This window comes from Electrophorus electricus, chromosome 13 (genome assembly GCF_013358815.1).
Source record: "Electrophorus electricus isolate fEleEle1 chromosome 13, fEleEle1.pri, whole genome shotgun sequence".
In the NCBI taxonomy this organism is placed as follows: Eukaryota; Metazoa; Chordata; class Actinopteri; order Gymnotiformes; family Gymnotidae; genus Electrophorus; species Electrophorus electricus.
In genome coordinates, this window is record NC_049547.1 from 16,791,973 (window position 1) to 16,805,251 (window position 13,279).

General features: G+C 39.3%; 2 protein-coding genes across 3 annotated transcripts; both read right to left on the reverse strand.

The window, feature by feature from the left end:
• Window positions 1-508: 508 nt before the first annotated feature.
• cx40.8 (connexin 40.8) lies at window positions 509-2,430 on the reverse strand. Its single transcript, XM_026999831.2, has 2 exons — window positions 2,205-2,430; window positions 509-1,878 (listed from the first exon to the last, which is right to left on the reverse strand). The coding sequence occupies exon 2, from the start codon at window positions 1,710-1,712 to the stop codon at window positions 639-641; it is 1,074 nt and encodes a 357-aa protein (XP_026855632.2). The 5' UTR covers window positions 1,713-1,878; window positions 2,205-2,430; the 3' UTR covers window positions 509-638.
• Window positions 2,431-2,780: 350 nt separating this feature from the next.
• Window positions 2,781-12,223, reverse strand: si:ch211-266g18.6 (synaptotagmin-like protein 2). Of its 2 annotated transcripts, XM_026999922.2 has the most exons (15): window positions 12,033-12,223; window positions 9,990-10,135; window positions 9,605-9,683; window positions 9,099-9,144; window positions 8,920-8,962; window positions 7,377-8,768; window positions 6,942-7,027; window positions 6,703-6,807; window positions 6,381-6,553; window positions 5,611-5,707; window positions 5,306-5,467; window positions 5,015-5,093; window positions 4,810-4,909; window positions 3,565-3,770; window positions 2,781-3,466 (listed from the first exon to the last, which is right to left on the reverse strand). In XM_026999922.2, exons 1-15 carry the CDS (start codon window positions 12,158-12,160, stop codon window positions 3,327-3,329), a joined length of 2,982 nt encoding a protein of 993 aa, XP_026855723.2. In that variant the 5' UTR covers window positions 12,161-12,223; the 3' UTR covers window positions 2,781-3,326. The 2 variants fall into 2 exon arrangements, with proteins under 2 accessions (XP_026855723.2, XP_026855724.2); XM_026999923.2 differs by lacking the exons at window positions 7,377-8,768; window positions 8,920-8,962; window positions 9,099-9,144; window positions 9,990-10,135; window positions 12,033-12,223 and having other exon boundaries at window positions 9,605-9,685.
• Window positions 12,224-13,279: the final 1,056 nt, after the last annotated feature.

Consider the following 13,279-nt stretch of genomic DNA (forward strand, 5'->3'; position numbering starts at 1 on the left):
GTGCATTACCATTTGTGTAAAAATCTGAACATATAAAATATTGGAACATATATTATTTAAAAAACTATTTTCACAACTTTCATGAAAAAAAAACACTTCCAGCAAAAATGGAAACATTTTAACACAAATCATCAGCAAATACAAATAAACTGAAAATATTTTAAATATTGAATTGAATGATACAAGACTACAGTGTGCCCACTAATGAAATACAGAATGTAATTTTTATGCTCCATATCAATAAGTTCAGAGCTATACCAGCAGTAGCTGGGGCACTGTGAGGCAATTGAGTGTTAGTGCTTTAATTTCATTATGGGTGGCCCAGTGTGTGCAGCACTTGTCAGTGGTAATGAACATCTCTTTAAACTGCATCCATTGGGTGCTTGGGCACATTTCTATTTTGTGGCCAGTGGTTAAGGTACTTCACTTGTAATTGTAAAGTTGCTGGTTCAAACCCCATCACTGCTGAGTTGCCACTGTTGGGCCCCTGAGCAAGGCCTTTAACTCTCAATTGCTCAAGTTGTACTCAGTCATAATTGTAAGTTGCTTTGGATAAAAGTGTCAGCTAAATGCTGTAAATGTCCCATAGACTCAACAAAAACCATCTGTGAGATTTAAGAAGGTTACTGCTTGGGCTCCTAGATGTCAAGGTCATCGGGCCTTGCACGACTGCTGGATCGACTGTGCGGGTGAGGGTCAAGCTGTTTAAGAAGAACAAGATCCTTTCCTAGAGCCATCTTCTCTGAGTACCCAAAAGCCTGGGATGGGCAGTAGTTCCTCTGATCCAGCTGGTTTTGCTCCGTGCTGTAGTTAGTCCAGTTCTGCTCATTGACAAAATTGTCTGAGGAGTTTGATTTGTCCACTGTGTTTAGGTTGTAACCAAGATTGGAAGCTGGGGCTGAGCAGTGGCTGTAGTATTTGTAACCGCTGGACACGTCTCCAGAGCAAGGCCTGAAGTTACTGTTGCTGTCAAACTGCTTCTCCAACTCTTTTATTTGGTCCTTCATTCTCTTAAAGACTGCATACACAAATTCAAAGACATTAAGTCCCAGTGAGATCAGGGAGACCACCAACATAAATATGATAAAAATGGTCTTCTCCGTAGGACGTGACAGGAAGCAATCGATTTTATGAGGGCATGGAAACCCCTCACATGTGTAAACAGCTGACAACCGGAATCCATAAAGGTACCACTGTATCAACAAAAATCCAACCTCAAAAACCGATTTTAATACAATGCTCACTATATACGTGTAAAATAAGCCTCCTCTCATTTTGATCTTCCCAGTTTCTTCTAGGCCATACTTAAACCTCTTAGTTTCAATTTTCTTCAGGTAAGCATGCACATCTCTTCCCTTACCCTGTAAGGCTCTCAAGATCTCCTCTTTATTTTTCAGTTTCACCTCCTTGTGCATGAGGTAGATCACATGGCTGAGGTACAGAAGGGTGGGCACAGAAACAAATATAATCTGAAGAACCCAGAAGCGCACATGGGAGATGGGAAAAGACTTGTCATAGCAGACATTCTCACAGCCAGGTTGCTGCGTGTTGCACTCAAAAGCAGACTGCTCGTCCCCCCAGGCTGACTCCACTGCAGTCCCCAGCACCAGGATCCGGAAGATGAAGAGAACTGAGAGCCATACTTTTCCGCCAGCTGTGGAGTATGTTTGGACTTTGTCCAGCAGCTTTGCTAAGGCACTCCAGTCACCCATGATGACAAAACGTTCTATAGGCTATTTAGCAACAGGGGACTGAGCGAGGTGTTACGCTCAAAGTTTACACTCTGAATGAGTGTATATTCATCAAGTAGCCTTAGGTCTGAAGAATATTTAATAGTAGTTTTAAATATTCATGAATTTTTCTTTCTTCTTACTCCTCCTGCCAACAATAAAATTATATTTAACAAACCCAGAAACAATACTAAACACGCACATTCTTTGGATGCACAATTTGACAAGTCATCCAGCATCAAAAGGCCTTAAGAGCGATCCTTTCCAATTCCGCATCCACCATTTTCGATGAACTAGACGGCCTATTTTGACAAATAAAATTTTCAAATTTTAAACAAATCTTTGCAAGAGACTAATTTCAAACATGATCGATTTCTTGTCAATTATTTTTGCAAAAATAAACACCTTCTTACAACTCTCGCCTATGTTCAAAGTACTAGCAGCGCTGTGTTCTTTAGGGGTTTGCTGGCTTACCTGAGGTTTCTTCTACCGCCAGTGTATCGGAAAATGTCTTCAGATCTTTTTTTTTTTTTTTTATGGACCCTGAGAGACCTAAAGAAAGCGTTTTTACATTTAAACTGCATATACGTGCCTAGTTGCATTCAACAGGGGAATTGACTCGCAATGGAAAAAGTTTGTGGTCATCTGACTCCCCACACAAACTTCATGGCCAGGAGACGTTACGCGGCTCTAGCCTACATCTTCGTAGACTGTAACATTTTGAGGGAAAATGTTTTGGGATACTAAGGAGCTGAAATAACCGTCTTGCGCCATCTAGTGCATGAATTGTAATATAAATAGTTTTAAGGGAGATATTCGACTAATGAAGGGAGACGTCTGCTCTGTAACCGTGGGGTAGATTAAAGCTTCAAACGCTTCAGATCCTGGCGTGAATGAAAATATTTTGTTCGGGTCTTACAAATTGAAATGGCGACAAAATAATAATATGCAACTTACTTTCACTTGCACAAACTAAAGTTTTAATCTGTCTTTTATGGTATTACTGTTATAAACGTATACGGACAAAGATTTTTAAACAGCAACAATACGTAAAATCATACAATTTCTTTTATTTTCGAGCAGACAACGCTGCAATACAAATGTGATTCGTAAATAATGTTTAAGTACAAATAAACCCTTAATTCTCGTGCAGAGTTTATTTTAGGCTTATGCCAGTATGGATTAATAATAGCCTCTTAACAACAGCAAAACCCATCTGATGTCACAGTCATAGTCCAGTCACACCCAGAGTCTGAATCACCATTTCACATCAAAATATGTAATCAATTTTCTAAAACATTGGTCAACGCATTACCAACACAAACACACACGCAAGAAAAACTGAAGCAATTGTCTATCAGTTCATCAAAGTTAATGATTCACTGGGCCCTGTGAATCAATCAGCCGTACACGAACACACCCTCAACCAAGTTATTTATAACTCCTCCCAAAAACCTCAAAGTGTTTATTAAGAAAGTGCTAATATATATTAGGCTGGCAACTGGTACATTTAGTACAGAGTTAAAAAAAAAACCAAAAAAAAACCCACTTCTCTTATAATCCCACTGTACCCAAGCATCGGTCTCCCTGAACTTCTTACTTTCTAGGAGCCATCGAAGACCTCAGTGAAAGTTCAGCCTCGACCCAGCTGTTTGGACTTGCTAGCATTCTTTCCCAGATATCAACTTCCTCATTTGCCGAATCCATCCAATCCACTTTCTTGCCATAGCTTTGCCCTGCAAGTGAACAGAGGACAGTAAAACCCAATAAGACCACAGGCTTCTCTGCACTAACCCAGCTAACTCACTGGTCTTACTAAGGAGGGCATGTTTACCTGTACCGAGGCTAAGGCGTACACCTCCCAGGAACTGGTTGGAGAATCTGTTGTTATCCCACACAGTTAGCTCACAACAGGCCTCGCGTACCTCTCCGGATCTGAAGCCGTCATACACCATAGCGTGGTTATACACGGGGTCCTGCGTCTTCTTCACTACTTGGGTCTTCTGACGGCTTTTTTTGCTAGTGTCTGGTAACATGTAACTTTGGAACAGACACAAGCAGCTTTGCTTTACCACTCAGTGCTCAGAAGTGCACATGAATGCTTAATGCTAATTCAGGTCATGACAGAGCAAAGGGTAGTGGGGAAGAACAGACCAATACATGCTGAAGCATATGGCCCCTGCCCTGAGACAGCAAAAATATACCCCCTTACGTGCACTGGGGTCGGATGGCACAGGGCTATTAACTCTTCCCCAATTCAAACTCTCTTCTTGGGGTGCGAGATCCTTTAGTGTCGTGTATAGTCCTAAACTTCCCTGCCTCAACATTTGTGTGACTGTTCTCCTATTTCACCATTTAAAACTGAACTGAAAATGTGTCTTTTTGACATGTACTGCTTTGACATGTTTTGACATGTACTGCTCTCTCGTCATAGCTTTAATTTTTTTTTTTTTCTGTAGGTTTGGTTTCTGTTCTTCTCGTTTCATATTTTGCCTTCTGATGTCTGTTTTCTTTAATATGTTTGTTTGCTGGTCTTCTATTACATCTTTGTTGTCTTGTCACTGTCTCTATATCTTTCCTTTTGAACCGATGCCCTGTACTATCATGTAAAGTGGCCTTGATCTTGGAAAAAGCACTATATAAATTAAACATATTATTATTATTATTATTATTATTATTATTATTATTAATAATAATAATGCCCTTCCAGTCCCCAGCCTATTAGCATTTTTATACACCCCACCACATGCCCTTGTCACATTTTAAGCATCTGTGCCTGAGAATGTCTGCGCATGGTCCTGTAGGGCAGTTGTCCTAACAGGCTACCAGCCCATCCCATTCAAGCTCTGTTCGGTTTAACCTTGTGCTGCAAACAGAATGATTCAAAAAGTAAATAAAGTTGGTGTTTGCATTTGCCCTTTAAACAAACAGTAGCTTCATTTTTGTGCCTGCCATGGCCTTGAGAAATGAGACTCTAAAAACAAACTCAAACCACAATCACTGGACAGAGAATGAGCGACTCCTTTCCTCAACAACAGAAGAAGGCACTTCCTCCACCCCTGCGTGCCACACGTCTTACCACTTCACGAAGGAGTCGACTCCTTGGGTCTTCAGGCTACGTAAACACCTCGCCTCTCGCAACCATATGTGAATTTCTCCTGTTCTGAGTTTGTAACCACCTACAGTTAGAGACAAGACAAAGAACAAATTCAAATTATTAGCAATATTTTAAACAGTGAGTTTGATTTTTAAGAATTCATGTTTTGGAAAGATTCTTTAAATACCTGTGGATTCTGGAGGCACATACTTAAGTGAGATTGACAAAAGTCCACAGGATTCAGGTGATTCCTGATTATCTTTGCTCTATAACATGCAAAAATATAATCTTATAAGTATAATATCAAATAAAAAAATGGTTAAGGTAGTAAATTTACTAATTCAAAACAAAATAGATTGGCAGATATCTACGTGCACTTTGGTAATCAAGTGATTGCTTTAAGACTCTGGAAGTGTATGATGATATAACAATTCTAGAAACCTGTGAACTGATCTTATTGATATTTTCGGTTCCAGACCTTGGGCTGGAGGTTGTACCAGGTGAGGGTTTCATGCTTCCAGTCCCAGGCCTTCAGACTGATCTCAACCTGACCCAGGAAGGCGTTTCTGCCTCGGGAGTCATTATGCCACACAGACAAGTTCAGGGTCTTTGCGTGCAATTCTTCACGCTTCACTTTGTACTGTGTGCCAAGTTGAAGAGAAGAGCTCCATTTACTTTCAGCAAATCTATTTTGTACTTGTTATCAAATGCACTGGGAAAACAGAAGAAGCATATGGGACAGGAGAAAAATAAAGCCAAGACAAATTGTGCTGTCCAACATACTCTCAAAGATTCCACATAGACTGGATTCACTGTGCGTTTCTTGATTGATGTCTTTCTCTTGCTTCTCTTGTCAGGATAGAGGTAGGTCTTCACGTAACTGACAAAAAAGTATGGAACACAGCACAATTGTAGACATTATTCATCTGCACCAAGTGATCACTTTATTAGGTAACCTGCTCTATAGCTGTACCTAAAAGCATGCTATAAACGCTGAATGTGTGTGTGTGTGTGTGTGTGTGTGTGTGTGTGTGTGTGTGTGTGTGTGTGTGTGTGTGTGTGTGTGTGTGTGTGTGTGTGTGTGCATACATGCGTGTGTGAGTGTGTATATATGTTACTGTCTGACTGTGTGTGTGTATGTGGTAGATGTCTGTTAGAGGTACTGAACTAGTGTAAGTTTTATTGTCAGCTATGGAGTACTTTGTACTATGAGCCACTGTGAGATCGAGGACAATTTTCTTGTATGTGCAAACGTACTTGGCCAATAAAGCCTCATTCTGATTATATACTGAAATATATATGTATTATATATGCATTTTTGAAAAACAACTCTTTCATAAAAGATGGCTGTAAAAACATTGCACAAGTGCATAGAAAACCAAACAACTTACCTTTAGTCAGAAATGACTGGGAAAAGACTGGTAGGAATTATTAATAAATTCCTAATAAAATGGCTACACAGTGTACATTCTCACTGCTGCTCTCCATGGTATAGTGGTAGAGCATAGTTCATCTTATAAAAGACATTTGTCATTTGGGTTGAAGAAACTCACGGGTCTGTGCGCTGTTTACGTGGGTTTGCAATGGCCAGGTCCTGACACTGTTCCACCATAATGACAAGCTCTCCCAGTGGGCTGTACATCAGAGCAAACTCCACAGAACCCTGCACTGTCACATTGCCAAAGTCTCCGGCATCGCTGTACACACTCAGCAAACTACCAGAGCGCTAGGACAAAAAGAAAGCCCAGGATGTCAGTCTTATAATACCAAAACCCGATAACCACACACAATATACATGATGTTAATCACAGTTAAACTTCAACTAGCAAAAGTTCAACATCAAATACAAAAAACAGAAAATTCGATGTGGCTCACTTCTGTGACTGAGATTGTGCTTGCAGAAATAGGCCTTCTTCCAGAGTGATCAGATCCATAGCTGGACACTGAGCTGCTGTCATTATCAGAATCCACTCCCTCATCCTGGATGGATTAGAAGAACAAAGACAGACCACTGAAACTGAGCGATAGATCCCTCACTTTGACCAAATAAACTGCACCAGAGAGTTAAGGTACTGCAAAAATGCAACACTGAAACAGGATGAAAAAGGACTAACCTCCCAAACATCTGCAATGAAAGACGGAGCAACAGGTATGGCAACCTTTACAGAGGCATCTGGCTCAGGTGACCCATTCGCCATACCTGTGAAAGCAAAACAGGTAATATCCTTGCCAACAATTATGACTTTATGCGACCCTGTATGAGCAAAGATTGTTAAACTAATACTGGGTGTATCAAAGTCAAGAACACGTAGACCTTTCCTAGAATGTCAGCATTTAAACCAAAGAAATCTGACACCGAAAGTTTATGTATGGGTATGGAAAGTGATATGTCAGGCATAAACAAAGAATAGAGGGAGGGACTGTTTAGTACTGTTTGTGTAAAACCGAACAAAATACTTGTGGTGAATTTGCTGCTGAACATATTGCCCCAACAAATCAAAAGTGAACTCATGCAAAATGTTATTATAAAGAACATAAAACTTGCATACTTTCAATTTGGGTTGGGTCCTCAGATTCAGATGGCATGACTACTATTGTAGGAATCCCAATTTCTGTCTTCTCCTGCTTTGGGTTTTGGGTGGAGGTGTATTTAGACATTGGCAATTTTGTCCTGAGGGCCCGTTCATACACGCTGGCAAGAATATCACTTTCTCTTCTGCTGTCCTCTTTGGAAGTACTCATAACATCAGCCACTTCTGAAAAAGTATGGCTTTGTTCTCTGTAGCACAGTACTTGTGAGGTTTTTATTTGATTTGTCTGCTTTGATTCAGTTTTTTTATCAGCACTTACAGAATCCCTCAGTTCCACATCAAAGTCCCCTTTTCTTCCAGGAACTGCATCTTTCACAACTACTTCTGTAAGTATGTCTCTATTTATGTCTGCTGACCTCTTTTGGTTTAAAATGGCACCTTTGGGTGTGTTTAGGTCATTCAGTGCCTCTGTTTGATCCTCAGGAATACTGGCATTTTCTTCCATATTTAAATCGACACTTAATACATCCATTCTTGTTGGAGATGACATTCTGAAATTTGCCACTGGGATTTCATCCTTCTCTATTTCATGTCTTTTATCCTGTATTTTTTGTGCAGTGTTACTTGGGGACACTTGCTTTTTCATCATCTCAGCAGAGGAAACTGTGGGGAGCTCATCAGAGTTTTCTTGCCTTTCTAGAGAAACAGCAAGCAATTCATGGTCCCTCTTTGGATCCCAATTAATTGACTGACTTATGAGTACTTCCTCTTCAAATGCAGGACTGTCCTTTTTCATCACAAACATATGTTTGGTGTGATTCTGCTTGTGCTTCACTTCTATCTCTGCACATTTCCTAGAGCTCATTATGTTGTCATCCTCAACCTTTGGCTCAGTGCTACTTGTCTCCACAGCTCTGCCAAGATGACAGGCTTGATCCTGGCTTGAGGTGTCCTGTGGCTCACTGAAAGATATTATCTCCAGTGTTTCAACAGGTGTACATCCATCTGTCAGTTTATGTCTAGTCTTTACTTCTGTCGATCCTATTTTGTTGGCCTCCGGGGAGATCTTCACTAAGTTCTCCTCAAATGGTTTGGTTTTGTGTTCTGCCAGAGGGAGTGACATCTTTGGTCTTGGCTCTGGAGTCACTGCATTTGTGGATGTGTTTGTTGCAACTGCTGAATTAGACTTCTGCTCCAGGACAGGTTCAAGGTGAGTAGACAGCACAGGAGGTGTTGTGCATTTAGGCTCATCTCTTGGTTTAGTTCCTAGGTCAGCGGTGCCAAGGATGGGATTATTGAAATTAGCCAAACTTCTTAGAATGAATGGTTTCTCAGTAGGTTTCTTGAAAGGTTTCTGAGAAGGATTCTCAAAATGAACATTCTTGGCTGGACTCTGAACAAGCTGGGTTTCTGTAAAAATTATAAAAATAGTTCCAGGAAAAGAAAATTTGCATTTAAAATATGTTACACCTATAAAGGATTTTCACATCGGCGTTTAACAGATCTATAATACACGTGCCTTGTGTACTAAAGAAATTATGTTTTCCACAAAAAAGCTCACCGTCTTCCAAACTGATGTCTTTGTTTGTGTATGCCCGGCATTTCTATAGTAATTAATGGTTATAGATGTAGATGTTAGTAAAGATATATATATATATATATATATATATATATATATATATATATTTTGCACAGAAAATGTTTGAATGAGATGCATAAAATATGAAGTGTGATAAAAACCTCTATACTGAGAGCTGGGTGGACTGATCTGGGGTCATCTGATAATCTAAAAAAATATTTATCATGTTCAGTAAATCATTACTTGGCTCATAACTGTATTGCAATATCCAGTTATGCAAACACAGCCTGCTTGTAACTTTAGATGATACTGCAAACACACCCCACAATACCTGAAGAATGTATGACTGCTTAAGTCATTAATACAGTCATTTCAGTAATAATATTATGCATGCAGTACCAGTGGCCAACAAAAGAGCATTGGGATGATGCTTAAATATAACACCTTTCTGACTGCATGTATTTCAGTTTATTACTATAAATCAGCATTATAGGCCCATGAGGCTGATGAGTTAATGTCTGTGAGGTTGCTGAGTTAATATCTGAACACTGAACATTATGTGACTAATGTAGCTCACACCCTCCATCTCTGACCAGTACATTTACAGTAAGCGGTCTTTTTTCAATCTTTTGCTTAGCAGATTATTAAAACAAAATAAGTATATTACTCTGGGCAAGTTTTGCTGTGTTCCTTTTCTTCTTCTTTGTCCTCAGTCACAGCATGCAGGAAGGGGTTTGGATTATGTCCTACAATAAGAAAGAGCATAATAAGCAAGAAACCGACAAAAAGAAGTGTGACAAACCTCTACACTGAGAGTTTGATAAGCAATAATTTATAAAAATTTCTGGTGTGAACTGAAAGAATCTCATTTTCAACCCTTAACATTGAAATGAGCTGACAAATAATAAAATAATAAATAAATAATAAACAGCCAGGGGCCTGAAAAAGAGTGGATGTTCACTTGTAACTAGTTAGACAGGTGTTGGAGTAGTGAAAGGGGAATGAAGGAAACACAATCTTCCTTTAAGCTTCTTAACAGCATAATTAGGTACCTGCTGTTTTCTTCCATCTGATAGAGGACCTCACCACGGCTGAGATGTCAGGCTGGCGTCCGTGTCTCTTAGCCCTGATCTCCTCAAACCATTCTCCTGTCAAAACCTTTAGCTCCTTGCGGTCAAGGACCGAATTTCTCAGCCTCCTAATGTTAAAAAATAAAATAAAATAAAAAAATCTAGATTACCTGCCAAATACGTAACTGCGGCAGTCCAACAAGGCCGATCCAAGTGAAACTTTAAATACTATCCACAATTTCACCGAAAGAACGACACTGAAAGTCTGTTAAATTCGATTTAGATTTGGAGAGAGAGAAAATTCTTTAGGCCTATCTAGAACAAACCTGCAGGTAGAAATAAGTGAATTAACTTTGCTTCAAGTCATTGCTTAAGACCTACAATTACAAGAAGTGTTACGTCTCGGGTAATGTATGTCTAAGTTTGTTCCATTGATTATAACGTGTAATGAGTGTAGATAGGCCTATTTGTATGCGCCACGAGCTGTCACGATACGCACGTGATAGTTCGTGTGGAGAATGCGTGATAGTTCGTGTGGAGAATTGACACACACAAGCTGGAAGTCCCGCCTGCTCCTTTCAGATTATTTTCTTTCAGAAGATTTCAGGTTGAAATACATGCCCATGCTAACGCATATTCAGCAGTATCACCCAGATGTGTCAGTCATTTGCATTCGTGTATTTGGCAGACGCTCCTATCCAATTATGCTACAGAGGAAGGCAAATATAGTATTAGTATAACATTCCTTGCGCAAGGAATGTTATTGGTAGCATGGTGCATTTGCCTTTAAATATTGAAATATAGCCTGGCATAAATGCAACAAATTATTTTTTAATTATTCTATTTCTTTTGTACTTTAAGAACGTAAGAGATGCGCTTCAGTTTTGTATCTGATTGTGACTTATTGCCTTTTGTTTTTGTTTCATCCCTACATAGAAATATGTCCTATGTGAGGGTGTATGTTCACTGTTTTACATTTTACATTGTTCTGCTTGACACACTGCAGGCCGTACCAACTACCTCAAGAGGAATTATACTAGACTAAGTGGAACGAACTATAAGGTGCACTACTGTCTGTAATGGGGTTTTGTAGCTTTGCCACCATTCTACCGAACCGTGATATCCAAATTGTGGTGTGAACTTAACCATGACTTTTATGTATCGTAACGTAGGCCTATATTAATAACTAAATAAACTGGCTGTAGTAACATAGCGTATATGATCGGTATATGGTGGTTTAAGCATATAAAACACATTTTGAATATTCATAACCTAGATGAAGTGGCACAGTGATGTTATTATGTATTAATATCACTGGATCATTGTTACCAGCCTATGTGCAAAATCCTTATATGAATGCCATATGACATTATAGAACACATGTGAACTATCAATTATCGACACAAAAACATTTAGGCCTATAATAAAATAATAATAGCTACTTAAAATACATATCTTATTTACAGTATCTGTATGAGTCCAGTGCATTTACAAGTCTGTGAATATATATGAAAAATATCTTAATGTACATGAAATGGGGACTAATCATGTTAAAAGAAATAATAATAACCAACAAACATAGACTTATGATCACAAAATGACTTTTACTGAACTTTTGCGTATGGAAATCTAAAATGAGATATTATATGGCAGAATTAAACCCAGTATACCGTTTTCAGTTGTGAATGCAACGTAGCAATGCAAAAAACTGGTCCGAAGTTTACATGGTCCATGTTCTTGTTTTTTCCGCAATTTGTTCAGCGAACTAAAACTTCCTCTGGTTCCTCACATTTAATCACCGCTGCAGCGCATATAACTTGTGCTGACGCATACCCTGACATGAATACAGTAACTTTAATGGAAATCTATTTCTTACGATGACAGGTTAAGAACAAAATACAACAAAAATAACCGTTTTCTTCCCATGAAATCCACCACTCAGCATAGGTACACAAACCTAACATGCTTATTTGTACGTAGTCCTGAGTCAGGGCAACGGAATCCAGAATCGTAGTATGTGCCTACCTTACACGTCCAATTTCAAGCCGTTTTAAACTCTCATCTCGTAGAAGCACTTGGCGAATTATTCCTTCCTCCTCGGCAGAAAGAAAGCTCAGGTCAATAAATATGGTGGCATCTTTAGACGATTTCATCTTGTGACACTTGCAAAATGAAAAATTGCTTTCTGACTTGCACTCCGAGAGTTAAGAGCTGCCCGCGTCCGTGGAGCACAGACAAGTTCCTAAACGCTTTTCAGCTGCTTTAATACCCAGGGTGCTGAATTTGGCGTGCTTGTTGGAGCTAGGAGGAGTGTCTGTGAGTCTTCACGCATATTCAGCGCCTCTGGCTGTGCATAACAGACAATGAGCGCACAGTTTCTCTCACGTAATACGTTAACAGGTTGCTTAAAGACCCTCGGATTAAAACCTTTTGTCCTTAGGAGAGATAAAAAAATACAGTTTGTGCAGCAATGAAACGCTCGTAGTTTGCTAAATGGCAGACATTGAGCCGGGTCATACATACTTTGCACATGAGAGATTAATGAGGACATGACCATTACCCAGAACACCCAAGCAGGAGTGCTGACGGAGACCAGAATGCTTTTGAATGTTGAGGCAGGAACCTTACAAGATTTTATCTGACACTGACATCCTCAGATATCTTATTTTACTTCCTGTATAGTAGCAGCTGTTTCTGAAAAATGTCATAAAGTAGGTTATATGCTTCCTGACATGCATTTTTCAGTGGGGTTATTGAGGTGCTTAGAAAATATATTATGTGGTCACAAATGTCCACCTGGAAAATGAATGAATGAATCAATGACTCAATGAATGAATCAATGAAGGAATAGGCAAACAAATCAACAAATTGGTAATCTATATATGAAATCCTGTGGGTCATGGTATATTTATAAGTACACAAGAATCAGATGCCTTTCTTATCTCAAACATTAAGTACACAGTTGTGCATTTAGAATTGACTTCAATTCAGTGTTTGTGCAGTGCTTTTTACCATAGATGTTTTCCCAAAAAATACCTTTATATAGCTTAATCCCAGATCAGATGTCTAATGAGCAAGCCAAGGTTGACAATGGCAATGGAAAACTCCCTGAAGAATTATGAGAAAGAACTCTTGAGAAGAGCCAATGGGAAGTCATCATCTTCTAGGTGGCACCACATAGTGATGTTATGGTTCACTGTCTGATAAAGTTATACACCACACCCTTTATGTAAAGTCAACAGGAGCCTGCTAGAAGACATTGAGATTGAAAA

What these genes read in the sequence shown, in the direction of transcription:
- cx40.8 (XM_026999831.2), bottom strand. Translation starts at nt 1,712, where the DNA reads ATGGGTGACTGGAGTGCCTTAGCAAAGCTGCTGGACAAAGTCCAAACA.
- si:ch211-266g18.6 (XM_026999922.2), bottom strand. Translation starts at nt 12,160, where the DNA reads ATGAAATCGTCTAAAGATGCCACCATATTTATTGACCTGAGCTTTCTT. An exon ending in AGACATCAGTTTGGAAGACG is followed by an intron (nt 8,769 to 8,919) that starts GTGAGCTTTTTT and finishes TAATTTTTACAG; the next exon opens with AAACCCAGCTTGTTCAGAGT. An exon ending in GCACAATCTCAGTCACAGAA is followed by an intron (nt 6,554 to 6,702) that starts GTGAGCCACATC and finishes TTTTTGTCCTAG; the next exon opens with CGCTCTGGTAGTTTGCTGAG.